Source organism: Moschus berezovskii, chromosome 11 (genome assembly GCF_049115385.1).
Source record: "Moschus berezovskii isolate FMDL1 chromosome 11, NW_MosBer_1.0, whole genome shotgun sequence".
In the NCBI taxonomy this organism is placed as follows: Eukaryota; Metazoa; Chordata; class Mammalia; order Artiodactyla; family Moschidae; genus Moschus; species Moschus berezovskii.
The window spans coordinates 108,244,045-108,271,484 of NC_142470.1; the positions used below are offsets into that span (position 1 = coordinate 108,244,045).

At 41.9% G+C, this 27,440-nt stretch overlaps 1 protein-coding gene across 8 annotated transcripts in view; it reads right to left on the bottom strand.

The window, feature by feature from the left end:
• The window catches only part of ANAPC1 (anaphase promoting complex subunit 1), a 105,490-nt gene that overhangs the window by 7,740 nt on the left and 70,310 nt on the right, over positions 1-27,440 (bottom strand). For 6 of the 8 annotated variants that reach the window (XM_055399044.2, XM_055399042.2, XM_055399043.2 and 3 more), the window contains 13 exons: positions 24,772-24,848; positions 24,142-24,232; positions 23,992-24,045; positions 22,942-23,135; positions 17,626-17,712; positions 15,909-16,026; positions 14,531-14,608; positions 14,109-14,176; positions 13,023-13,161; positions 11,049-11,135; positions 9,785-9,880; positions 7,754-7,952; positions 1,189-1,323 (listed from right to left, as the gene is read on the bottom strand). In XM_055399044.2, the coding sequence (XP_055255019.1) occupies positions 1,189-1,323; positions 7,754-7,952; positions 9,785-9,880; positions 11,049-11,135; positions 13,023-13,161; positions 14,109-14,176; positions 14,531-14,608; positions 15,909-16,026; positions 17,626-17,712; positions 22,942-23,135; positions 23,992-24,045; positions 24,142-24,232; positions 24,772-24,848 (1,423 nt within the window). Of the gene's footprint in view, positions 1-1,188; positions 1,324-7,753; positions 7,953-9,784; positions 9,980-11,048; positions 11,136-13,022; positions 13,162-14,108; positions 14,177-14,530; positions 14,609-15,908; positions 16,027-17,625; positions 17,713-22,941; positions 23,136-23,991; positions 24,046-24,141; positions 24,233-24,771; positions 24,849-27,440 lie in introns of those variants that run through there. The other 2 variants (XM_055399045.2, XM_055399046.2) reach the window with 2 other exon arrangements.

Consider the following 27,440-nt stretch of genomic DNA (forward strand, 5'->3'; position numbering starts at 1 on the left):
GCTCTGTCCTAGACTAGTCTCGGGTTTGGTCTGTTTGGGAGGCTTACCAGAGCCACTGCGCCGTGGCAGACTGCGAGCACGAACCTTGTTTCCTCGGCACTACAGTGCTGCTGAACTCGCCGCGCATATTGCTAGCGTCCTGGTTTCCGCTAGATTTCCTGAAGTTTTACCCTGTGCACGTTCAGGTTAAGGTTTGATAAATGCCTCAAGGGAAGAGAGCACCCAGGCTTTTGAGTTATTACTCCTATGGTTCCCTCCTATCTGGGATTTGGCTCCTTAAGTTCCAGGCCTGGGCAATCATTAATTCAACCTCCAGCTCCTCTGCCCAGCAGCACTGCTGCTTTTTTCTGGGTCTCCACTTCTTCTAATGAATTGACAAGTGCCTCTGGGAGAATGCCAGAGTAAATGCTGAGAGTAAATGCCAGAGTAAAGCTTCTCAAATGCTTCCCTTCTCTCAGGAATTCTCTTTCCTCAGTCAAGTCCAGCTAGTAGGGTTGCCACCAGTTCCTTTAAACTTTATGAAGATGTCCACTTGTATATTTGCTTTTGTGTGTGTGGGAGAGTCTGTCTAACGCAAGCAATTCCATTGTGGCCACAACTAGAGATCTCTAAATAATGCATTTTTTTCTGAGGTTTTCAAGACAGCCAGAAATCAATAATGTCATTACACTTTAAATGATTAAATGAACAGATTTTGTATCTGATTCTACAGTCTGAAAATTACAGTCAGATGCTAAAACTTCAAACTCTGTTACGGAAATATTCAAATACATACAATATTAGACTGCTATCATTTCAAAGTTTTATAATATTAGAAATTAATATTATGATTTTTAAAAAATATAAACTGAAAACCCAGAAAATAGAGAAAAATAACTAGTAAAAGTCAATTAACAGAGAAGAACAATATGAATGTTAGCTTATTAGTATATACCAGTATTTGGGGCCCTGTGAAGAATCCATCCTCTTCTGAATGGAAATAAAGGTTTATGCATATGGAAAGCTCAGGTAGTTTTATTAGAGTCTTTTGGTTTTGTTTTCCGGGAAAAAATTGTCAAAAATAACACCCAAACATGAATGAAACCAAGTCTAACTAGAGCAAATAACGCAGCAGAAGTTCCTCCTCCCAAGAAACTAAAGCCATCAGTGGGAAAGGCAGGTGTGAAAAGAGGACCCAGACGCAGTTACCTTCCAGGCCTACAGACGGCAGGTGCTGTGGGGCTGGCACTGAGTGGTAGACCAGGAAGCAGGCCAGCATGCTCAGCTGCGACTCCTCGCAGGGCTGACCGCTGAGGTAGGCGTGCACACACCTGTCACCTCCAGCTGTGAGGGAGACACACATGGAGCAGAACCAACTGTTTACACAACTGAGAGGCACAAGGAATGCATTCTTTTTATTATTTTCTCATCAAGAACACATTGAGCGCCTAGCATGTATCAGACAGTTCCTATGCTGGGCATTAACACTACTGTGGTAAACCAGCCAGAGTGTCCACCACTGCAGAGTTTAGTGTCGTGGGGACAGAGATATTATAGACCTAACATCAAATACATGCTAATCACAAATTAGGAGGAGTGCCATCGAGGTGCAGTGGTCACCAGGGTCATCTTCCCGGACACTCATTCTGCCACCTTTCCCTCCTCGCTCACAGGTGAGGGGACTGGATCCTGATGCATCTTGGTCAGAGGTTCTCAAACTTTAACAGGCATCAGAATCACCCAGAGGACTGATTAAAACACAGATGAGTGGACGCCAACAATTTCCTGGATGGGGCCAGGGAAACTGTGTTTCCAGCAAGCTCCCAAGCAATCCTACTGCTGCTGTTCCAGAACCCACACTGTGAGAACCACGGGTCTGGGAATATCCAGGCAGTGCCACTCCCCCAACAAGGTGACCAGTTCAGGGACAGGCAGACAGACATTTAGGGAGAGTGACACTCTCTGCCCTCAGAAGTGATCAAGGAACATGCATGAGTTTCAGTTCAGAGACACAAGGAGATGCTTGACAACATGTCTGCTAGACGCTTACAGGAAACAGATTTCTTCATTCTTATGGCAAAGCTCCTAAAAGCAACTCTGTTCTTCCTCTAAGCAAAATGCGGAGCTTGTGGGAAAGAACTGTTACTGTTCTGCCATCAGAAAAAGTACTCTGAGGATAAAGTCACGGCACAGAGCATAACTGATGGAACCTCAGAGAGATGGAGCTGAAGCCACTGGAGTAAGATGTCCCTTCAGCCTGCAGTCACTGTGGACTTCCAATTACATAAGTTTGTATGTGTCCTACTGTTTGAGCTTGGGTTCTCTGGTGGCTCAGCAGTAAAGAATCTGCCTGCCAATGCAGGAAACGTGGCTTTAATCCCTGGGTCAGGAAGATCTCCTGGAGAAGGAAAGGGCAACCCACTCCAGTATTTTTGCCTGAGAAATCCCACTGGTGGGCTACAGTCCATAGGGTCGCAAAGAGTCAGACACGACTCCGTGACTAAACAACACTTCTTAAGCCAAGCTGAGTCACGCCTGCTGCTACCTGCAGATAAAGAAATTCTGGTACAGAGAAAAAGGTTTAGAGAGAGAAAGAGAGAAGTAAAAATGGCAGGAAAGTTGCCTGCGGCGGAGTAGTCACAGAAGGCCTGGGAGGAAGGGGCACATTTACATGGAGGCTGTGAGAATGAGCATGAGTTGGGCAGAGAACGAAAGAAAAAGGTTCTCGGGATGGGAAGCAGCTCCTTCAGCAGTCCTGTGGTGAGAGAGCTCTGTGCTTTCGGGGAAGCGGAAGGGACCGGGGGCCTGAGTGGAGTTTATGAGGAGCAGGTGGTACAAAAACGAGGCTGTGGAGAGACAGAGGCCTTGCTGGTCATACGGGGCCTGGTGGCCAAATGGTAAAGATTCTTTCACAACTGAATCAGCAGCCTTTGCAAGGAGAGTCAGATCCATTCACTCTTGGGAGGACCACTCTCAGCTGACTAGAGATGGCGAGACGGCGATGAGAGTACACAGCAGGAAGGTGTGCAGGAGGCTTCAACCGTCTTTGTCCAGGCACAAACACATCACTGCTCGAGGACAAAGGTGACATAATGTGGACAGGTTCATGAGATGTTTAAGAGTCAGGAATGACAGGCTAAGGTAATGGAGTGGCTACCACAGAAAGGAAGAGAAAGAGAGGGAGGAGGGGGCAACAGTGACTCCGAGACAGGCAAGGAAGGAAGGACCGTGAAACCGGGACAAAACACAGAGGATGGTCATAGGTTTTCTGTTTGTTTGTTTGTTTGTTAACAATTGGGAAGTGGGAAAGCGAGCTGACACAAAAGTCAAGAAAGATCACTTTCCTTAAGAAGGAGATGGAGAGCCAGGAACACTACCGGAAGACCACTGGACCTATCAGGAGGCGGTCAGTCTGGTGGGAGGTGGGGCCATCTGGGCGGCAACGCGAGGCCTGATAAAGGGTGCCAGAGAGGCCCTGCTTTGGTAGCTTCTCAGGAGAGGCAAGAGAACGCAGCCACTCAGTTCCCTGGCGAGGACTTTCTCACGCCTACTGGCTTTCTGTTTCGCTTATTTTCTCTATTGGTTTTCTGTTTTCAATTTCAATGATTCCTGCTCTTAAATGCTTTCTTTGGTTTTACTTTGCTTTTCTTTTTCTAATTTCTTGAAGTAAGAACTCACATTAGTGATTTGAGACTTTCTCAATGTGAGCATTTAGCGCTATGAATTTCCTTCTCAAAGCTGCTTTAGCAGGAAGATTTACACTCCAAAATTTCAAAATTTACTCTAAACCTACAGTAATTCAGAGGGCATCTGGCAAAAAGACAAACAGATCAATGGTACTGAACTGAGTCCAGAAACAGACTCACACTTACACAGTTCACTGATTTTCAACAAAGGCCCCAAAGCAATTTAATGAGAAAAAAAAATCATTTGCACAAATGGTCCTGAAACAACTAGGTATCCATATTTAAAGTTAAAAAAAAAAGACAACTCCTATCTCACACCATGGGGAAAAAAAATCAATTTGAGACAAATCATAGATCTAAATACAAAAAATCAAACTACAGAGCTTTTAATATTAAACTTAAAAAGAAAAAAACTTCATGACCTAGAGTAGGAAAGATTTCTTAACACCCAGAAAGTAATAACCCTAAAACAAACTGATAAATTTGACTTCATCAAAATTTAAAACTTCTGTTTATCAAAAAACACTCTGGAAAAAATAGACCAGACATAAAGTAGGAGAACATAACTGCAAAACATATTTGACAAAGAACTTTCAGCCAGAATATATAAAAAGTCCTACAACTCAATAATCAAAAGATAGCCAATTTTAAACACGGGTAAAGGTTTCAAAGTTTCCCTGGTGGCTCAGCAGTATCTCTGGTGGCTAAGACAGTACAGTGTCTGCCTACAATGCCCGAAACCCGGGTTCAATCCCTGGGTCAGGAAGATCTCCTGGAGAAGGAAATGGCAACCCACTCCAGTATTCTTGCCTGCAAAATCCCCTGGACAGAGGAGCCTGGTGGGCTACAGTCCATGGGGTTGCAAAGAGTCGGACACGACTGAGTGACTTCACTTCACTTCAGCAGGAAAGAATCCACTTGCCAATGCAGGAGATGCAGGTCTGAGCCCTGGGCTGGGAAGACCCCTGGAGAAGGAAATGGCAACCCACTCCAGTATTCTTGCCTGGAGAATCCCACGCACAGAGGAGGCTGGCGGGCTACATACAGTCCATGGGGTTCACAAGAATCTGACACGGCTTAGTGTTAAATAACAGCAACAATAAAGGTTTGAAAAGATACTGTGCAAAGGATGTAGGAGTAAGAAATAAACACATACAAAAATAATCAGCATGATGCGCCATCAGAGACATGCAAATTAAACTACAGTCAGATACCACTACATATTCAGTAGACTGTCTAAAGCTAAACTGATAATGCCAAAATCTGCAATGCATCCCACTGCCGTCAGGAACGTAAAATGGCACAATTCAGAAAATAACAGCAGGGCAATGGGTAGTTACAGAGAATACAAGAATGGCAGAATGTGGACACTGTTGGAGCTGCCTGACGGGGTTTATGATACTGTTATGTTTACTTTGCCTTATGCTTTAAATTTTCCCATAATAAAATGTAAAAGTAAATAAAAATTTTAAGTTCTTAAACTTTAAACCCAATTTTCTTTGCTCAAGTTTAAAATCTAATTGAGATAAATGACAAAACATCAACAAAATATGATCAATCTGCTGCAATAGTTTGGGTTACTAGTGAGCGACCTTAAAAGTCCAGGTGTCACCTGTGATTTCACTGAGACACAAACACAAATGACACTTCCCAGCGCTGCTGCAGCCCCTGCATCTTCATTTATTTCACTGTTCTCCACCCCAAAGCTGCCAGTCAGTATCCGTGAGAGGAGGCCACATACCAAAGAGTGTTTTAAAAGTGATGGTCCTTTTTCAATGAAAAAAATAAATAAATACACATTGTTGGCAATCAGAGTGGCAAGCAACACTGTAACCAGTTGTCCTGACAAGGAGGGAGGAGAAAGCAAGTCAGGGCTATGTCAGAGGCTCCAGTCACTGCCGGAGCCTCGCCACATTAGACGACAGGCGCGTGTCAGAATCTGCCGAGGTCTGGGGACTCGTTTCTTACCAACAGCAAGGGCCCGTTATGGGTGAACAAACACGAAACTGAATAAAACCAGAACAGCAACATCTATAAAATAACAGGTACTTTTTCCCAAACATGAGAACAAAATCAAAATTATCATATTTTTAGAAATTCTGAAACTTAATGGCCTTTCAAATCTCAAGAGAAAATCACAGAGCAGATGCAGGTGTTAAACACAGGGACTCTGAAATTGCTGTCTTCCATATATATCCCTCAGGCTTCCCTGGTGGCTCAGTGGTAAAGAATCTGCCTGCAATGCAGGAGACCCAGATTCGATCCCTGGGTCAGGAAGAGAAAATGGCGACCCACTCCAGTATTTTTGCCTGGAGAATTCCATGCAGAGAGGAGCCTGGCATAGTACAGTCCATAGGGCTGCACAGAGTCGGACATGGCTGAAGCAACTAAGCAGCAGCAAGCGGCAGTATATGTATCGTTCACAATCTGGCTTACAATTAAATTTCTTCAGAAACTCTTTTTAAAAGAACCAGCTTGTGTGTTAATTTGGGAGGAGAGATGGAGACAGATGGGAAGTGGGGAGTGAGGGGCTCCTTTAGTGTTTGCAAACACCGCTCCCCCTGCCCCTCCTCTGGGCTGCCCTGGTGGGCTCTCCCCCTCTCTCACACACATCTTCTCCCTCCTCCTTTGCACCTGTTCGACCGTGACCTCCAGCAACTGGACAGAACTTACCCTGACTCCACAGCTGGGTGAACACAGGCTCAAGCTAACCTTCTTCCCCTTCCCCCTCATTTCCATTTCCTGTCTAAATAAAATAGAGAAAAAGCAAGAGCAGCTGGGACCTTGGAGAAACAAGTCACCCCAGGGCTGGGGGCGGGGCAGGCAGAGGCGCCTCAAACAGGTGCAGTGAACAGGTAGACAGCGTCAAACACAATCATAGTCAAATTCCTAGGTTCTACTCCTTACTAACAACTTTATAGAATCAAAAGCTGTTACTACTGATATTATGAGGGTTACGATTTACTCAAAGTAAGTTGCTGTCCAATACGTTTTGGAAGCATCAGAACCGAAAAGAATGAAAAGATAAAGGAGTTAACGACTAAAAATGGATTTCAGGCATATATCACATATTACACAGCTTTCCACACATCAAAAGGCCCCATCACGTGCCTCCATAATCACTTCTACACTGTCAGGAGTAACTGCACACTCTCCCTGCAATCACAAGGCAGAGCTTCTCCTGAGAAGTCTGAGGTCCTCACAGACTGACTCAAGGAACTGGTGAAATAAGCATTCCCTCTAAGCTCACATCAAGTTTTCGGTGTGCAAAGGATGCAGGCAGAAACAGTGGGGTCAGGTAGGGGACACGCCACACCCCTAAGAAACAGGAGAGAGGGGCACTGGAAAGAAACACGATCTGATGCTGGAAAGGATGAAACAAGTTTCTAAGCGTCAAGTGGTATGTAAAGTGCTACCTTATATACTCTCTCCATGGCTTACAGAGCAGAGTTAAATGCATCTGTTAAAGAAGTCAGGACATCCCTGGTGGTCCAGTGGTTAAGGCTTCAAGCTCCTGGACCTCCCTGGTGGCTCTGTGGAGAAGAATCCACCTGCCCAGGCAGGGGGCATGGGTTCGCTCCCTGGTCCGGGTAGACTCCACATGCTGTGGAGCACCTAAGCCCCACCACTTCCGAGCCTGTGCTCTGGGGCCCTTGATCACAAGTACTAAGCCCTACTGAAGCCTGTACTCCTAGAGCCCGTGCTCCACAAGAGGAGCCACCCCAGTGAGAAGCCTGAGCACTGCAACGAAGAGTAGCCCTCAGTCTCCGCAACTGGAGAAAGCCCGGGCACAGCAACAAAGACCCGGTGCAACCATAAAAAAAGACTCTGAGCTCCGGGGAACTAAAAATCCTACATGTCACACAGCGTGGCCAAAATAAATAAATGAGTAAATAAATCTCACTCTCTAGCTTCAAAAAATGTTAGAGCACATAATCAGAGCGTAATTGACCTAACTGGAAACATGACATCTACAGCCATTTGGGATTGTACTAGGACTTAACGTTCTTACCAAGGAAAACAGCTTAAAGAGAAACACCTGAGACCCAGTGCAGCTCGAAAGACAAGGGGTGCAATGCTGTTCTCACCTTGCAGCCACTGGTCCAGAGTGTTGTCAATAGTGCATTTGACAACAGGGAGGAATTCCGAGTTCATAAAAAGCCCTCGCTTAGGCTGGTTCTGCAGGCGTTCCTGATGGCTTCTGGAGCTAAAAAACTCCAGCACCAACTTTATCTGCCAAAGGTCAGATGTCTCAGACATTTCTCTTCTTCCCAGTCTTCTTACAGCCTTGCAGAGAGAAGAACAGAAATCCACTTGATGAAAGAGTGAAGATCCGTCACTTCCTTGGAGTTGTACACTGGAGTACTTTTTTAATATGGTCATGAGATCCAGGAAGGGCAGCGGGGAGCTCTGTTTGATGCAGCCTGCCCCACAGAGAAGCCCTTTAGTGGGCTTAGGTACATGGTCATTCTGTTCAAAACGAACATGAACAACCTTCAGACAAAAAATGGTGAAGGCTAACGAAGCTCATTCTTGGCTCAATGGCTCTGAGAAACGAAGACCCGATAAGTCTACAGCTGGTCCCCTCTGGGACCAAGTTGGTATACCAAGTTGGTATAATGATATATCCGCGATCAGGCCAGGGATCCCAGGGGTCAGGAGGCAAAACCTGTATTATTGACAATACTGTTCTTAGGACCCATCTGCAAAGTCACCATGGCTGCAACCACAGGGATGTTCCACTGTAGGTACCTGCCCATGACTGCCAAGAGGTAAAAGTTCAGAGTGTAAGAAAAGAACACACTCTCAACCATCAACTGGAAAACAGCGCTCACGACCTGGTTGCTGGACACAGACACTGTGAGAATCAGTGCCGGTGTGGATACCATATACTCACCAACCGAGAAAGGCGGGTGCCTGACAATAAGGGCATTCGAGGCTCACTTGCTTATTCTGGAACTGGCCTTTTTAATTATGACTGCTTGCAAAATAGATTTTGGGGAATTATTTCCTACATTTTCCCACTCAGTTCTTCAGTAGAGATTCTTTTTCCATTAGAGATTACTTCCTTTGACACTGAGTCCCAAATTTTTATCTGTGAACTCATTATATCATAGTCACTCGAGCTGTTTAAAACTATAGATCCTGGACTTAAATCTCAGAAATTCTGATTTAGTAACTGTGGAAGGGAACTTGAGGATCTGTATTGTTAAGATTTGCCAGATAAATTTTAGCCAACTTAGAAAACTACTGCCTTAATTTAATGGCAAATTTGAGTCTCAATGATATGACAATATTAAGAAGCCATATGTATTACTAAATAGGACTCCCCAGGTGGCTCAGTGGTAAAGAATCTGTTTGCCAATGCAAGAGATGGGATTTTGACCCCTGGGTCAGGAAGATCCCCTGGAGAAAGAATGGCACCCCACCCCAGTATTCTTGCCTGGGAAATCTCATGGACAGAGGAGCCTAGCAGGCTACAATCCATGAGGTCATAAAAGAGACAGACAGGACTTATTTATTAAAACAACAATTACTAATAACCTAAGAAAATAAATATGTTCAATCCTTTAGGAAAGCTGTTGAGCATTATCTTCTGCATTACCCTCTTTAGACTCTTAATTTAAACAACAATAACACAAAAGAAATTTTAAAATGAACTCCAGCTCCCTACACCCCCATTTGCTGACGCTGTAACTTCTGTGAGCTTAATCACCAGGTGTAACTGCACATTACTGCCACCACCAGGGCACTGTTTGTTCACTTACTGCTCATGTGCATAAGCTTTTCCACGAAAAGGCTTTGTCAGGAGCGAGGCAAGAGACCACACGAGGATGCAAGGGGAGAAAGGGAGGAAGCGTGCTCTCCTGGTCAGAGGAAGAGGCCGGAGGGGAGAATGGGAACCCTTGGAGTAAGACAGCCCATTTGTCATCATAAACTCTAAGCTTCTGGTATATACAGAGCTTTCAACTTTGAAACAGATTCCTTTTCTGAGACTTTAAAAGCAAACAAGAAACTAGAAAGATGGACATAGAGGGAAGTTTACTGTATTGTCTACCATGTTATTTGAAATATAGAATAAAGCTCATCAGAATTAGGATAGGTTTTCTGAACCATACCTGATCCATTGCTATGTACGCAGGTAACATCTCTGGGGTCTCCTGAGTCACACATTCGTAGAGCACTGAAGAGAAGAGATCCAGAAGCTCCTGTTTCTGTGGAAAGCCAGAATCTTTTTGTAGCACATCAATGTATATTCCGAAATCAAATCAAAGAACAACTGTATAGTCACTATGATGGCCCATTCTCACATTCTGCAGTGAATGATATAAAAGGGTAAAAAAGGCTAGGTCTTTATAAAATCAGAGTGCATGCAATATTAAACACCAATAAAAATACAATCAAAATAAAGTTCCAAGAGACAATTAAGGTCTAAGTGCTATGGAGGAGAGGACTGAAAGAAGTTGGGTACAATGAGCAGACAGGACACCACAGAGCTGTTCCGTGGGGTGGGCTGGTAAGAACAGGATCCAGAAGGGGCACCCAGCAGCCATCAAGACTCAGCAGAGACACTGAGCAGAACAGGTTTGGAGCGGTGGCATAGCAAGCCCAGCTGGGGTCAAGGGCAGGCATGGGCTTTCAGCAGAGACCTGTGGTCTTCAGCTGAGCACTGGCCCCAGCCGTTACTGGCTATGTGCCCTTGGGTATGTGACAGGTCTAAGTGGCAGTATTTCTCAGCAGGCAGTAACTACCCCCAGGGTCAGAGTTAAAATGAAAAAAATTACAAAGAATACTGAGCAGAGTGCCTAACACACGGTGAAGATTCAATAAATAAGAGGCAGGAAGGTTTTGTCACTTTACTTTCAAAACAACAATGTAAGGCAGATTATAATCCCACTTTTAGGAATAAGGAAACGACATCTCAAAAAGATTGAAAAATTTTTCCAAGGTCACGCACACTTGCAGACAATAGGCCATCAATCCCAGATCATATAATTCCTACATCTGTATTTGCCAACTGAGATGATGGCTAAATCAAAGAATCTACTAGCAAGCACCCTTAGAATCCTGAAGAGAAGAGCTTTATGACCAATAAAAAGGGTTATAAAATAAAGAGAAACAAGAATCATTACAAGAATACATAAATACCAGAGATCAAAATTAATGTCTTGAAAATTTTAAGTTGTTTCTACTATTAAGGTAGGAAATTACTGAATTGAATAGTTTTAGACTATGAAAAACTCGTATTTGCCAAACAAAAACCATTCAATGTGCCTAAGGCATGTCATCAAAGACAGAGAAGGATATTTTGGATTCTTTTTTGTGGTCTGCAGATAGAAACAAAGCCTAGTCCTGGAGCTAAGCAAACCACATAATACATACCTGCCCAACATTCACAGTTGGTTTACAGAAATATTCAGCAAATGACAGAAGTGCTGGATCAGAAGTGAATGTGGAAATCGTTTCAGGCTAAAAAAAATAAAGAACAAGTATACGTGAGATAATAAAGATTCTTTTCATTACTACTCAAATTGAACGCAGCTGTAATCTACTTTTTTTCACACAATATTTCCACAAAACCCAAGGCTGCTAGAGCTTCATCAACCTGTTGGGTTGAAAGCTTTTTTTTTTTCTTTTTTAGTAATATCAGCTTATTTATTCTTTTTTTTGTACATGCCCGTCCCAAACTCCCTCACTATCCGTTTCTCCTATCTTTCTCGCTGGCAACCATAAGCTCGTTCTTGAAGACTCTGAGTCTGTTTCTGTCTTGTAAGTTCATTTGTATTACTTCCTTTCAGGTTTAACATGTAAGGGATGTCATACTTAAGAAATATATTGCACAAGCTACCATGAGCTACTGATTTATCAAAGGGCAGATTAAAAACAGGTGTTTCTTACAAAAGTCACCACAAAAAGGTTTTCCCTTCCTTCTTAAACTAACTGAAAGGCAAACTAGAAACTAGAATTATTACTAAACAGATTAAGAAAAAAAGATCACTCTAACAAGCCACTCACAGAAAGACAAATGCTGTTATAAGTCACTAGAGTCATGAAAGAGAAAGTGCAACGGTGGCTGCCAGGGGCTGGGGAGAAGGGAACGGGGAGTCAGTGTTAATGGGGCAGAGATGCACCTCTGCAAGACAAAGACAGTCATGGAGACAGACGGTGGCAATGGTAGCACAGCGATACGAGTGTACTGAGTACCAAAGAACTACACGCTTAAAAGGGTTAAGCCAGCATTCAGTTCAGTTTATGTGTATTTTACAACTTTAAAAAAAAACTGGAAAAAAAGGTTCAAGACTGAAAATGGAATATGAAGGTTTCACCATTTTCCACTGAGGTTTATATTTTACTTCTGAACTCCCGGTAGGCAGAAGATGGAGATGGTCTTTTAAATTTTCATACACTTGCCCCATGAAAACTCAAGCCTAAACTTAACTATTTTCTTTACAAATTGGATTAGGGTCTTTGAGATGGGCCTTGGTCTTTGAGATTGGGCTTATATCGGGCGTCCCTGATAGTTCAGTCGGTAAAGAATCCACCTGCAATGCAGGAGACCCCAGTTAGATTCCTGGGTTGGCAAGATCCCCTGGAGAAGGGAAAGGCTACCCACTCTAGTATTCTGGCCTGGAGAATTCCATGGATTGTATAGTCCATGGGGTCGCAAAGAGTCAGACACAACTGAGTGACTTCCACTTTCATTCACTTTGGTTTAGTATTAATTAGCAATAGTGCTAATTCAAGTTAAACTTTGCCCCAAAATCCTTTTGAGTACTGACAAACAAAATTCACTGATATCAACTACCTCAATTGATTCTCTGGAAACTATAATAAAGACTCAGTCATAAGAACTCAAAAGTGCTACCTTGCAAAAAGCTTTATTTTTCCCATGAATTAAGTAAATATTAATGGATCTGAGGATTAACTATTAAGCTAATTTTTTTTAGCATTAAGTTATATTTTTGACTGTGGGTTCTGGCAGATGGCCTGTATTTTATAACAGCTGTCACATAAACAGCCAAAAGGCCCCAGATCGTTCAGTCTTTATAACCTGCTGTGATTAGTGAGTGGATCTATCTAAACAGTACCATAAATGTTATGATAGAAGTATATGCTTTGGGTGGACTAGTAGGATTTGAACCTATTCCCTCTCGTCGTTCAATTTTGGTTTTTGTTTTAATTGAGATATAATTGATATATAACCGTTTACTAGTTTCAGGTGTACAACAATTATTTGATATTTGTATACACTGACAAATGACAACCGCAAGTCTAGTTAACATCCATCATCACACTCAGTTACAATCTTTTTTTCTTCTGATGAAAATATCCTTCAGTTTTTACCAATCACACTACCTTGAAAGCCCGAGCTTCAGAGTTCCTGTTAGCTACAGTCTGGGCCAATAAACTTTGCCACCCCATTGGATCTTCTTTGTAGGAGAGCTGACCTGCTCTGAGCTTAACATACAAAACCCCATCCTTGGAAAGAATGGACCTGAAAGAAAACAAGAACAGATTTAATATGAGGTATTACTGGGAGTTGTTGCCTGGAAACGTAGTTCCAAATACTATGTTCACATGAGATAAAGTTTTCACCACTTTCTGCTATGTGATTATTTACTGTGTCAAAACTAAACCAGTCCCTACAAGTCATAATCAAGTTCTGCTTTTCTCTGCTGTCAAGATTCAAGAAACCTATTAAATAAGGTAGCATTCTATTTGCTCAAGTATGAATTTCAAAGGAAATATTTTATCTAACATGTATTTCCTCAAATATCTACTGATTTGTTTAAAGCAAAAAGAAAAAGATGCTGCGAATCTAAAGACAGAATAATACAAAAAGCAGCTATTTATAGTCTGAGAGAAAGAGAAATGAGGATGATACTATAAAAACTGTTACAAATTTTTAAACTTTTCGCGAATTTAAAACTTAATTTACATGCTAACTGAAGTGTAAAAATTATCAGTACTCTCTGCTCATCAAAGGAATTATCTACATATGACCATTTCCAACCAAAAGCAATCAACCATCTTAATTTTATGAGAGCCATCTAACCAGAAAATGGTAGAGATGCAACAGAAGATGTGGTCTGACAAACACCAACTGTCACAAAGTTCCCTTTGTGGACATATAAACCAGCTTCATTTTCTTAAATTAAATCTTTCATTATTGCTCCAAAAGATAATTCCATGACTGTCCCAATTTAAATCACCCAAGTTTCTCAGTGAATTAATAATTAGGGTTTGAGTTCTGAATGTAAAATTTTACTTCCTACTATGAACTTTTTCAAAGAGAGAGACCATCTTCTTCAACACTCTACATATCGTCCTGGATGAGAAGAAAGGGTGACAAGGAGCATTTCACATAATTATCATCATTTATACCTTCCCATATATTTCTATTCCCTTCACAGACACATCTGAGAAATACAATGCACTTACTTCAAGTGTTGTGTTCCCTTGCTTAAGTCTATGAGCAGTTCCCAGTATCTTGGGCCTTTAACTTTAATCTGCCAAGATAAATGTAAACAGTCAATCCAATCCTGGGGAAGTGTTGGTAGATAAAATGAAACCCACGCTTCTCAGAGGAAATGAGAATAAACTGGGCTACAAAGAGATGGTGAGAGGCTAACAAGCCCACTTCCAAATGAACACGTGAGTCATCTCTCAGGCCACCTCAGCATGCAGTAAAGAGCTCCCAGTGGGGACCCTCTCTCTTCCTCAGGACTATTCTTCCTGCTGCTGCTCGCCCATTTCTCAGAAAACACTGAGCACGCATAGGCTTTTCTTCGGCGATCTTTAATGCTATGTTATTCTGGTTGAATTCACCCCTTGATAAATATCTCTATTCATATCCTACTCACCTGTTTTAAAAGGTGGAGTTCTGGAAGAAGGGTAGGGGCCATCAATTCTTCTTTGGTTTGTTCATACCACTGAGTGCCCTTCACAAATAGAAGAGTCACCATTTACTACAGTTAGAGGGAAAGCACAAAAAACATTCACCACTCTATGCTTTCCCTTCCCCGCAGGTTGGAGACAGACTGTCAACAGCATAAAATCCCCTCTGATACTCAAGTCTGACTGGGCTACCATCCACTATCCTTGGCAGATCCTGCACCTCCTTCCAGGGCTCCGAGCCCGCACACCACCTGCCAGCAGCACTGCGCCTCTGCCCTTGCAGGAGGCCTCTGGTTTTCTGCACATTGTCTTTTCTGCCAGGAACGTGCCTGGCTCGGCTGGCAAATCTCAGTCCAGACACCGTGTCTACTATGATGGTCTCCCAACCGCCAGGAGTGTTGATAAGAGCACGTATCAGTTCCCCCCGCCCCACACAAACCTCCAATTATCTCAGGCTACTCTTACTGAATCCAAGCCTGACTCTTCAGCAACAGACATTCCTTAAGGAAAATGACAGTCACCTCAACTTTGTACCCCATAACCTAGCAGTTTTGGGGTTTGTTATTTTTTTTGCTTTCCTATTTGTTTTGATCACACCACATGGCTTATGGGATCTCAGTTCCCCAACCAGGGATTAAACCCACGCCACAGTGGTGAAAGCTCAAAATCCTAAACACTAGGCCACCAGGGAACTCCCTAGCACAGTTCTGATACACAGAAGGTACCGAACAATTTTCTGAAGGGAGGATATACATGCGTGTCAGACTCTTTGTGACCCCATGGACTGTAGCCCGCCAAGCTCCTCTGTCAATGGGATTTCCCAGACAAGAACACTGGAGTGGGTTGCCATTTCCTTCTCCAGGGAATCTTCCTGACCCAGGGATGGAACCCGTGTCTCCTGTACTGCCAGATGAACTCTTTACCACTAAGCTGCCTGAGAAGCCCGGCAGGAAGGATATAATGGCTTATAGTCAGTGCACATAAAATAAAGCTGTCTCATCACACACTCTTGAAGCACTAGGCTGACGTCTAGAAAGTATTCTAACTCCCTTCATTTTTTGGAACGTAATTCTCAGCTACGTAAAGATAACAGGGACATTTACAAACTACAAGGTCTAAAAACCAAAGAGCAGCTGACGGTCCCTAAACTATTACATCTAAAGGCTACAAATGAGCCTGAACGGCCTGGCAGGATGTACATAAACTGTGGAGGCTTCAATTTTCAGGAGAACTCAACTCACTGTTGCCATCCTTTAAAGGACAACATTTTCCAAATACTGTGGTGTGCAAAGGCGGATGAGCGGCAAAGAAGAGCACAGGGCAGCAACAGGGGGAGAGGGCTACCTTATAGGTCACTTCTAAGAGGGCGTAGCAAGGCATGTTTGTGTCCACATCCACGGGCACCAGCAGTCTGGGTTCTGCAGCCAGCACGTACAGGTGCCGGAGAGCCTGCAGGTGATACCTGTTAACAGAAAACACAAAAGGCCGTAACAGCGGGAGACAGCACAGCAGCCTACGAGCTGAGGCACATCAGAGCCGAGCGACACCCATCCAGGATGGCAGTCCTAGAGGACGATGATGAGATGCAGTTAAAACATAACAGAGAAACCCTCTTTAAAAAATCAGAGACATGTGACCCTCGACCCCAAAATTCTCTTTCTGTATCAGTTACATAGAGGTTCTTGGTGCTTATCACCAAACTGTTCTGTTTAAAATAGCCGATACTGTGACCAGCAACATGTGAGGGCAGTTCTTCCTTATTGTTGTTCAGTCGCTAAGTCACCTCTGACTCTTCGCGACCCCACGGACTGCAGCATGCCAGGCTCCTCCGTCCTCCACAGTTTCCTGGAGTTTGCTTAAATTCATGGCCATTGAGTCGGTGATGCTATCTAACCATCTCCCCTGTACCCTAATCAATAGCTGACCTCAACAACTCAAAACAATCTTCCCTAAACTTACAAGTAAGAGACCACTCATCAGAGTTATACTAATTTTGGGTGAACTCTGGGAGTTGGTGATGGGACAGGGAGGCCTGGCATGCTGCGATTCATGGGGTCGCAAAGAGTTGGACACGACTAAACTAAACAACGATATTCTTATGCACCATCTATCATTAAAGTTTGGACTTTAGGGATTCCCTGGCAGTTAAGACTCAGTACTTCCAACGCAGGGGGTGTGAGTCTGATCCCTGGTCAGGGAACTAATATCCCACATGTGGTATACTGAGGCCAAAGAAATTTTAGACCAGAAAGTGCAGTTTGGACCTCACATCAGGCTACTTCTGTGAAAGCGGTCCTCCTGTCATCACTGGCTGCACGTGACACTGCAGTTCTGAGTGATGGCTCAGTTACTGTGGGCCTCCCTCTCGTGCTCCTTCCCTGGCAGACCACTGGGGCTGCCTGCAGCTAAGCTCTCAGAGTGTCCTGGATGTCCCTGGGGTACAAGGGGCTATCTTCTGCCCTTCCTCCACAAACAGGAGAGACTGGCTGGGCCCGAAACTTGGGGAGGTTCTTTGAGCTCTAAACACAGAGCTGCTGTGTTATCAGATAGCTTCTTCACGTGTAGGGTTCTGCTCGTCACTGCCACTTCTAAACTAATTCTTGGCTGCATTTTCTTGTCCCTTTACCAGTTAAACAAAACTTCTCGGCACTCAAAGAGGGAGCAAATGGCGTTCATACAGACACTGCCACTACATCAGATAAATTCCTCTCTCAGAATTAAACACTCTGGCCAAAGCGCACTCAGCCTCTCCTGCTGCTGTCCTCTGTACAGTGACCTCCCCCAGTGACACCCCTGGTCTGGCCTGCTTCTGGGTTCAGAGCAGTTCAACTGACCGGAGAATGGGAGAAGGTTGGTCAGGAACCAGAAACCCAAAGTTCTCTTCTGGTTTACTATTTTGCGAGAAGAACTTTCCAAAAAGGTTTACCCAGAAGATAACTCTGTTTAAGAACAGAGTATAGCGAATTTGGAAATTAGTCCGTGGAGCCAAAACACACTCAGATGACTCCCCTCCCCGCAGATAACTGAGGAAAGGCCACGTGAGGAACACCACTCGGCTCACCGGTTGTCAGTGCTGTGAGCTGGGAAGTGGGGGTAAAGGGCACACAGGAGGGCAGCGATGGAGGAGTTTGACGTGCTCAGAGAGTACCTGCAGAACAAACACGGAGGGACAGGCGTTACTCATCACACAGCGCAAACCTTCCGCTCCCACAGCAGACTTGAGAATCGGGAAACTGGGGTACTGTGGCAAGGTGCGTTGATGAAACTAATGCCTTGATCACTGCAGGTGCGTCAACAGCAGCAGCGTTTCAGTCAGTCCTTAAGCCATCTCAACATTAGCTACTATTTAAAGCAGAAGTGACACATCACAAGTGTTAAATTTCAAAACTTAACATTAGTAAGCAAAGTTTTGACCTAAAAGAGAACAGCAGTGAGAACAATGAGTGCAACTGTAGAGATTACAGATACTGAAAAAGTCACGTGTAAAGTACGCTATCTTCTTCTCCACTTTTATATATACCTGTTAATAGAATGCGGAAACTTACTTCTAAACATACATGGTTTTTTTTCACTGGGTATCTCAAACACTTTTTTCCGTTCTGTAAAGCATAGGCATTTCCTTAGAATGCTAGACTAAATAAAACAGGCAAAAGCTATCATTAAAAAGTTACAATGAACGAACAACTATTCCTTGAAAAACAAAGTTTTGTTCATTATCGGTATGATAAACTTATAAAGGCCATACACTCTTAGTAAAGTATAATCTTTTGAGATTTCCTTAAATTAATATTTTACTGTTGCTCAAATTCAGTATGGGAAACAGGGTGACTAAAGTTTGAGTCTTTCCTACAAATATTTTGAAATAAAGATGATTCTGGACATCACATAAAACCACTGCTATCACTACTCAATATACATATTTTTTATTATACATATACATGTAGACATCCCCATATCTCTTTTCCTATCTCTTTTAATAATTAGAGTATCAAGTAAGAATTCAGTATTTATTATACACATATATATTTTATGAAGAAGATTTCAAAATTTAAAACACGGAAATACATCTATTTTGACATGAGCATAAGCTAGGCCATTTTCTCTTTACCATTCTGATAAATCCAAAGATAAACATTAGCTGTTAATGTTAGAAATTTTGAGATTAAGCATAAAGGTTAACTATGCTAAGAGAAATGTAAACCTTGTCACAGAGTACACACAATCATTCAAAAATAAAACAATCACTAGAAGAGCAGCAGCAGGATGTGCAGAATGCGAGAAAAGCTGCTGCTGCTGCGTCACTTCAGTCGTGTCCGCTCTGTGCGGCCCCATAGACGGCGGTCCACCAGGCTCCCCCGTCCCTGGGATTCTCCAGGCAAGAACACTGGGGTGGGTTGCCATTTCCTCCTCCAATGCGTGAAAGTGAAAAGTGAAACTGAAGTCGCTCAGTCGTGTCCAGCTAGTAGCGACCCCATGGACTGTATGTAGCCCACCAGGCTCCTCAGTCCACGGGATTTTCCAGGCAAGAGTACTGGAGTGGCTTGCCACTGCCTTCTCCGGGGAGAAAAGCTACTCAATATGAAAGCGGAGCAAGCAGGGTCCCACAGCACATGATGACAAAAGATGAGACTGAATAAGAGAATAAGATAAATGAGAGGCTTATTTTGAAAGGAAGATATATTTTAAAAAGTAGAATTTTTATGATAATATCTCCCTGCTGCTGCTGCTAAGTTGCTTCAGTCGTGTCCGACTCTGTGTGACCCCATAGATGGCCTCCTACCAGGCTTCCCCGTCCCTGGGATTCTCCAGGCAAGAACACTGGAGTGGGTTGCCATTTCCTTCTCCAATGTATGAAAGTGAAAAGTGAAAATGAAGTCACTCAGTCATGTCTGACTCTTAGCGACCCCATGGACTGCAGCCTACCAGGCTCCTCCGTCCATGGGATTTTCCAGGCAAGAGTACTGGAGTGGGGTGCCACTGACTTCTCCAAATATTTCCTTAACTATCCTTAATTTTAAACAATTAAAAGACAAAACTTCTAAAAAAATGTGTCAAAAGGAAATGAATGCACATCTTTAATAATCTTGACTTTTTGTACTTCTGGAAGGGTGAGTTCCAATGTTTAGTTCACTCTCAATAGTGTAAAATAACTACTGACTTACAGATATCGTGTCAGTTGTCCAAGGTCACATACTCCAGAGCTAAATAAATGAAAGGATAAACTATACTCATAGACTTTAAGACTCAACGATGTCAGATTTCAATTCCTCCAAACCAGTGGAAAGATTCAATGCGATTCTGATCAATATTTAATCATGTTATTTAGTTCGGAAAAATCACAAACAAATTCCACTATTCATATAGAATGTAGGGAGCCAAGAATAGAAAAATATATTTTCTAAGAACAAAGCTCACTTTAAAGGATTTACTCTACTGGATATCAAGACTTATTACAAAAAGTACAATAATGAAGTCAACTGTGGTACTGTGCAAGTATAGAAAATAGACAACTGAACATAATAGCCCAGAAACAAACACATGTACATGGACACTTAATTTACAACAAAAGTGGCACTGCCAAACAGTGGAGGAACGATAAACTTTTTGCTAACAGCAGAGTGTCAACTGTTGGGGCGGGGGGCGGGTAGACACAAAAAAATCAGTTCTGGGTAGATTTTAAATGTGAAAGGAAAGGCTGAAAATCTTCTAGAAGATAAATAAGAGAATATCTTCATTTCTGGTGGGTAAAGAAATATTTCATCAAAAGTACAAACCATCAAAGAAAAATATTAATAATTCTGTTCAACAAACCATCAAAGAAAAATATTAATAATTCTGTTCAGCAAAAGAATTAAGAGAATTAAAAGGTAAGCCACAGAGTAGAAGATAACTATGACATAAAGAACTAACAAAGGTCTTGGAATCAAAATGATAAACTAATATGGAATAGTCAAATTAACAGAAAGTACAACAGTGTTGCCAGGGGATTGGGCAAGGGGGGGAAATGAGGAGTACCTGCTTAGGAGGTACAGAGCTTCAGAGTACGTCAAGGCTGTATATTGTCACCCTGCTTATTTAACTTATGTGCAGAGTACATCATAAGAAAACACTGGGCTGGAGGAAGCACAAGCTGGAATCAAGATTGCCGGGAGAAATATCAATAATCTCAGATATGCAGATAACACCACCCTTATGGCAAAAAGTGAAGAGGAACTAAAGAGCCTCTTGATGAAAGTGAAAGAAGAGTGAAAAAGGTGGCTTAAAGCTCAACATTCAGAAAACTAAGATCATGGCATCCGGTCCCATCACTTCAAATAGATGGGGAAACAGTGGCTGACTTTATTTTTCTGGGCTCCAAAATCACTGCAGAATGGTGACTGCAGTCATGAAATTAAAAGATGCTTACTCCTTGGAAGGAAAGTTATGACCAACCTAGACAGCGTATTAAAAAGCAGAGACATTACTTTGCCAACAAAGGTCTGTCTATAGTCAAGGCTGTGGTTTTTCCAGTGGTCATGTATGGATGTGAGAGTTGGACTGTGAAGAAAGCTGAGAGCAGAAGAATTGATGCTTTTGAACTGTGGTGCTGGAGAAGACTCTTGAGAGTCTCTTGGACTGCAAGGAGATCCAATCAGTCCATTCTAAAGGAGATCAATCCTGGGTGTTCATTGGAAGGACTGATGTTGAAGCTGAAGCTCCAATACTTTGGCCACCTGATGCAAAGAGCTGACTCATTTGAAAAGATCCTGATGCTGGGAAAGCTTGAGGGCAGGAGAAAGGGACGACAGAGGATGAGATGGTTGGTTGCATCACCGACTCAATGAACGTGAGTTTGTGTAGACTCTGGGAGTTGGTAATGGACAAGGAGGCCTGGTGTGCTGCAGTTCATGGGGTTGCAGAGTCGGACACGACTGAGCAACTGAACTGAACTGAACTGAACTGATAGCGTTGCAAAATGAAAAGGTTTTGGAGATTGGTTGTACAACAATGTGGATATATCTAATATTACCAACTATACATTTAAAAACAGTTAAGATGATAAGTTTTATGTTATGTAGATTAGACCACAAATAAAAATTTTTTAATGAATAAACCAATATGAAAATGGGCAGCAAGAGATTTGGCCATCACCAAAGGAAATTTTCAGTTGGCCATCAAAGCGATAGAAGGCGCCACATGCCATTACCCAAGAAAATGGAGATTAAAAGCAAAATGAGACACTACTACCCAATGGCTAAAACAAAGGCTAACAACACAAGTGCTGACCAGGGTGGGAGCAACTGGAAAGTCATATGGTGCTGACGGGCATATACAATGGTAAAACCGCTCTGGGGTACTGATGGCATTATCCACTGAGATATAAAAGACACATACACCCAACGACCCAGTTCTACTCACAGATCTGTACACAGCAAAATCAGAAACATGTACAAGAACATTCATAACAGTTTCAAACCAGAAAACAAGCATATCCCTCACTAACAGAGTAAATGAGTAACTGGTATAACCATACAATGGAAGTCAACAGCACTGAAACACGAATAAACACGACCTGCACCATGAACGAACTCAAACACAATGCTGAGCTAAAGAAGTAAAGTACGTAAGGACATATAGTATATGATTCCATTCTAATTTCAAAACCAGTCTATCGTGTTAGAAGCCTACATGGCAGTTGTTTGGGCAGAATAAAGTAATAGTAAATTGGAAGGGGCACAGCAGTTGGGGATGGGTATTCTGAGTGACATCTTGCTCTATGGAACATCTAAGAGATTCTCAAATTGTAGGCAGTTCACTGAGTCATGCCCCTATGACTTGCACACTATTCTGTAAGTGTATTTTATCCAAAACAGATCATTAAAAGCCAGGGAAGTTGTATAAATGGATAAGGTGGTCAGGAATGATAGATGCTAGACAGAGAGCAAGAACAATGAAAACAGAAAATCCCACAGGCTTTGGTGACTGACAGTGTTCGTGCCTTTTATGAGACAGCAATTTAGTAGAAGAGTAAAACCATTCCAGAGCAAGGAACAAGAAGTGACACAGTGAAGTAACGAGCACAGACTCTTCTGAGAAAGGCAGTGATGCCACCTGTGTTACACAGAGGACGGTAATTCTCCTAAAGGAAAAAAATTAGTCGCACAGTCGTGTCCGACTCTTTGCGACCCCAGGGACTGTAGCCTACCAGGCTCCTCTGTCCATGAATTCTCCAGGCAAGAGTCCTGGAGTGGGTTGCCATTCCCTTCTCCAGGGGATCTTCCTGATCCAGGGATAGAACCCAGGTCTCCTGCATTGCAGACAGATTCTTTACCAACTGAGCTACTAGGGAAGCCCCCCAAAGTGGGGCATAAATTAATTGATGGTTAAACTATATTACCTGCCTCCTCCCAAAAACAGAAGTCCGAGGGCCATGTGATGGGCTAAGTGGAAACCATAGTTCATTTCACCACCTGTTTTCATGTGTAAGAAGCGACAAAGCTGCAGAACCTTCAGGTTCCCCGAGCCAGCCATCACCATGGCGAGAGACAGCAGTACCACGCTCAGGCAAGTCTCCAGGTTGTAAGGACCTGTCTGGAGACACGGAAGATGACACACCACATCAGCTGTGCTCCATTTTATCATCAAAACTAAAGCAGCCAGCATTAGACTACAGATGTTCACAACTTAAAAAACTCTGAAAAAATATTTTCTCTGATTATGAAATTTAAGTTCCAGGTGGAAAATTCAGACAATAAGGTATCAAGAAGGAAATAAAAATTACTTAGAATACTGAAAGCTAAAACATTTTGGCTCTTCCCCCAAATCTTACCTATAGTATCTATCTTTTAAATGAAATTGAGATATTATTACATATAGTATTTTCAAGTTTTTAATCTGTTTCACTATAAGCAATCTTCACTAGTAAAAATTCTTACACAACCTGCTGTTGATAGCTCCTCTAAATAACAATGTACATATATCACAGTCTACTTTTGATTACTTTTAGATTTTTTTGATGGTGTTAATTTCCTAATATAAATAATGTTAATTAAGTCTGTGTTTTTTTACTGGGAAATAAAACCTTGTGGTTTTACCATCATCAAAGCAGCAATCCTCAATAGCAATTGTATTTTTTCTAAGTAATAATTTTTCCAACAAGCAGTTATCAACATTTAGTACTGAGAATGGCATAAAATATGACAATCCATGAAGGTCATGGCTTTTCTTAATTATTCTCTCATCATAAGAAATAAATGCCTTTAAGGGCAGTCACATTCTCAACTAATATTCCAGAACTAAAATACAAAGATGAGCTAAAGCCTCAAACCTCCCATTCTAAATTCAAAGACTGTACAGATATTTGGCAACACATAAGTAGTTGAATTATCAGTGAATTTTCTTCAAGTTTAATTTTATTCCCAAGGAGAACCATCATAAAAAGACTTACTACAGAAGCATTAGGTGCAGATAAATAAGTCATAAAATCTTTTGCAAATTTATGCTGGAAAAAAACAAAAGAAAAAATTTAAGGTTAAAGACGCATACTAAGGCTCTGTAAAAGAGAAAACAGAACACAGTAGATGAAGATATTTCTTACCAAACAGTTAAATGCTGATAAGTTTTCTGAGCCAGCAAATCGAAAACCCAGAGACAAACAAGCTCCTGCAATGATGTAGACATGTGCCTGCCTGAAAACAGATCACAACAGACTAAAATACTCTCCTTGTTTTGCTTTAAAATTCATTACTATTATCTGGGGACACAAATAATAAATAATTCTATTCTCTAAATTAGTTTCTTTATTTCTGGGAATGCTCAAGTGTGCCTATACTCAATCAACTGGGCAGGTTTCCGTCTGCTTTCCTTCAGCAGAAGCACCATGTGGCTCTTGCTGATAAAGTCTGCCTCATGCCTGCACTGTCTCATATGCAGCAAAAGGAGATAGTTTCTAACAATCACTGAGAATTTTTTTTAATGAAAAGGATAAAAAAGGAATATATACAAGTTAAATCTCTGATACTGTTTTATGAGCGTAAAAATTCTATGCTTTAGACAGCTAAATAAAAAAACAAACTGGTGAATATCTGATAAACCATGGTTAGTAACATGGGGGATTTAGAATAATTACTCAAATCAAGGACAGCATTTCTCTTGCACAATATATTTCAACTCATTTATCTGACAGATACTGGAGTAGCTAATGTGTATTAGATGTTTCAGGACTTACGACAAAGTTTCCAAATTCAAATCCTCTGAGCAAGGCAATTCAATCTCACTGAGAGAGATACTATTTTCTCTTATAATCTGTCAAGACAGAAAAAGGAATACTTGGATATTAACATTCAAGTTACAAGTATCTAGTAATTTGAATAATAATATACTGCTTATGGTCATATTTACGTAAGCTTTACCAAACCACCTCATTCAAAGGCCTATATTTTAATCACACTGACTGCAATCCAATTTCAGATCTAAGATGGGGCAAATACCTCAACAGGACTGAACAAATATAAACTGGATGACTTGAGTATATTCTGAAGCAGTAATAGAGAAATAATGTTCCACGCCACTGAATGGAAATGCAAAGATGATGGCCTCAGAGGAGACTTGGGGCAGGAGTGAGGGACAGCGGGAAAGCAGGAAGAAGCAGCTGGAGAGAACCCTTAACCAGAGACATATGAGTGTGTCCAGTATTCAGACTCATGAATGCTTCCAGCATGGGGCCTACCTTCCTACCAAAGATAAGGTTAGTTATCATATTAGTCACCCAAACTGTCAATATTTTAATTTGTTAATTACTGTTTACAAATCCATCCCTTTCCTTTTAGTATGAACAGGAATTTATTTTTTAAAAAATACAGAGAATATCTAACTTTAAAACCAAGAACTGATTTCTCTTCACTTAAATACAAATAAAAAAGATAAAGCTATATATTTTCTAAAACTTATGAATGTAAGCACATAGAAGAAAGACTATGAAGATTTATTCCTACGACTCTTTTTAGAAAACATTTCAGGATGCTTTCTATAATAAACCAGTAAGTATTCAGAGTCGCTTATGATACAATCTTCTTATGTACTGAACACCACCAAATTAAAAAAAAAACTTGAAATACCTCTCCCTTTCATAATCTCAATGAGGTAAGCAATTACATTGGCTATGTAATACAGGCTGATGACTACTTCCATCTTTCTTCCTCTTGTCTTTATTTTAAATTTGGAACGTATCTACTTAGAAATTGAATGATATTCTGAAAAACTGATATAACTCCAAAGTGAGCAGTTAATATATACATGGATAACCTAATTATAACATTCACTATGTAAATTAGCAATAATATCATACAGGAATGAAATATTTCTATTTTGAAAGCAGGCATTTACAAGCTCCTTTTTATCTTCAAAAGGATATAGCCTGGCACTTAAAGGCCTAGGTTCTAATGGAAGCAGAGCCACACATTAGCCCTGAACCACATCTGTAAAACAAGCAAAAATTATATTCCTACCTTCTAGGTTTCTGTGAGAATTAGAAGACTTAACCTACTCAAAGCTCCTAAAATTAACACCTGGCACATATTCTTTGTGTTAGCTGCTATTATTATCATAGATCTGTACCATTCCTATCACAAGATCACACTTGATCGTAAACCACTTAAAAGCATCACTAAAAACTTGAGTTATAATAACTGTGTGGGGGGCGGGGAACATACTCCTCAGCCTTGTAAGTTTAAAAAAAAAACAGTAAGAAATATAAGGTGCAACCAAAGGGAAACATGCAATCACTTATCAGCAGGCTGAGGCACAGGGGAATGAAGAAAGACCAGCAAACTGCTTATCTTTCCCCTAATCTTTATCTGTTTGGCTGTGCCAGGTCTTAGTCGTGGCGTGTAGGATCTCTCACTTGCAGCATACGGGATCTAGTTCCTGACCAGGGATCAAACCCGGGCCCCCTGCACTGGGAGCGTGGGGTCTTAGCCACTCGACCACCAGGGAAGTCTAAGACAAACATCCCGAGCTCTTAGGACTTCCCCAGTGTCCAGTGGCTAAGACTCCACGCTCCTGGTGCAGAGGGCCCAGATTCGATCCCTGGTAGGGGAACTGGATCCCACATGCTGCAACTAAGGGTTTTCATGCCACAAATGGAGATCCTGCATGCCACAACACAAAGACTGAAGATCCCACACGCCGCAACTGAGACTCAGCGCAACAAAATAAATACAAATAAATAGTAAAACAAAAAAATCTCAAGCTCTGAAGGCCTTAAGTTTTGCCCCACCTCTTACTAGCAAGGGTGGTTTTGGACCAGTCTGTCCTCTTTCAACGTAACAGTGAGGTACTGAGCTCTAGCTACTGTATGCGAGTTGCTAGGAATGAAAGATGGAAAAGATACGGTAACTGGCCTTGAGGAGTCCTGACATACAAATAATCAAAAGGAGTCCCCACCGTACACTGGGGGCAATACTTGAACAATTAATAGCACAACCTTGAAGAAAAAGAAAGAAAAAGAGAAACAGGCTGCAGAGTAAAGCTGTTTTATGACGACGTTAGTTACTGCATTTGATGCCTGCCTTCGATTCAAACGAATGAGCAGTTTGTAGGGGACCTGTTTAACCCACGTTTGACACTAAGCCGCTCCCTACAAGTGGCCCTGCTACAGAATCAACAAGGTGACTGGGTGGGAGCCAGGAGAAAGCAGAGAGACAGGCACATCAACCAACAGAACTGTGAACTCATTCTATACCCTACTGGGCAACCCTAATATAATAAAGACCAAGTTTAAAATTATTAAGTCCGAAGGAAAAGGAATGTCAGAGAGATAAGTATATTAAAAGTTCAAGGACTACATTTCCACAAAAGTTTAAAAAAAGAAGTTACATAAAAAAAAAGAACCTACAT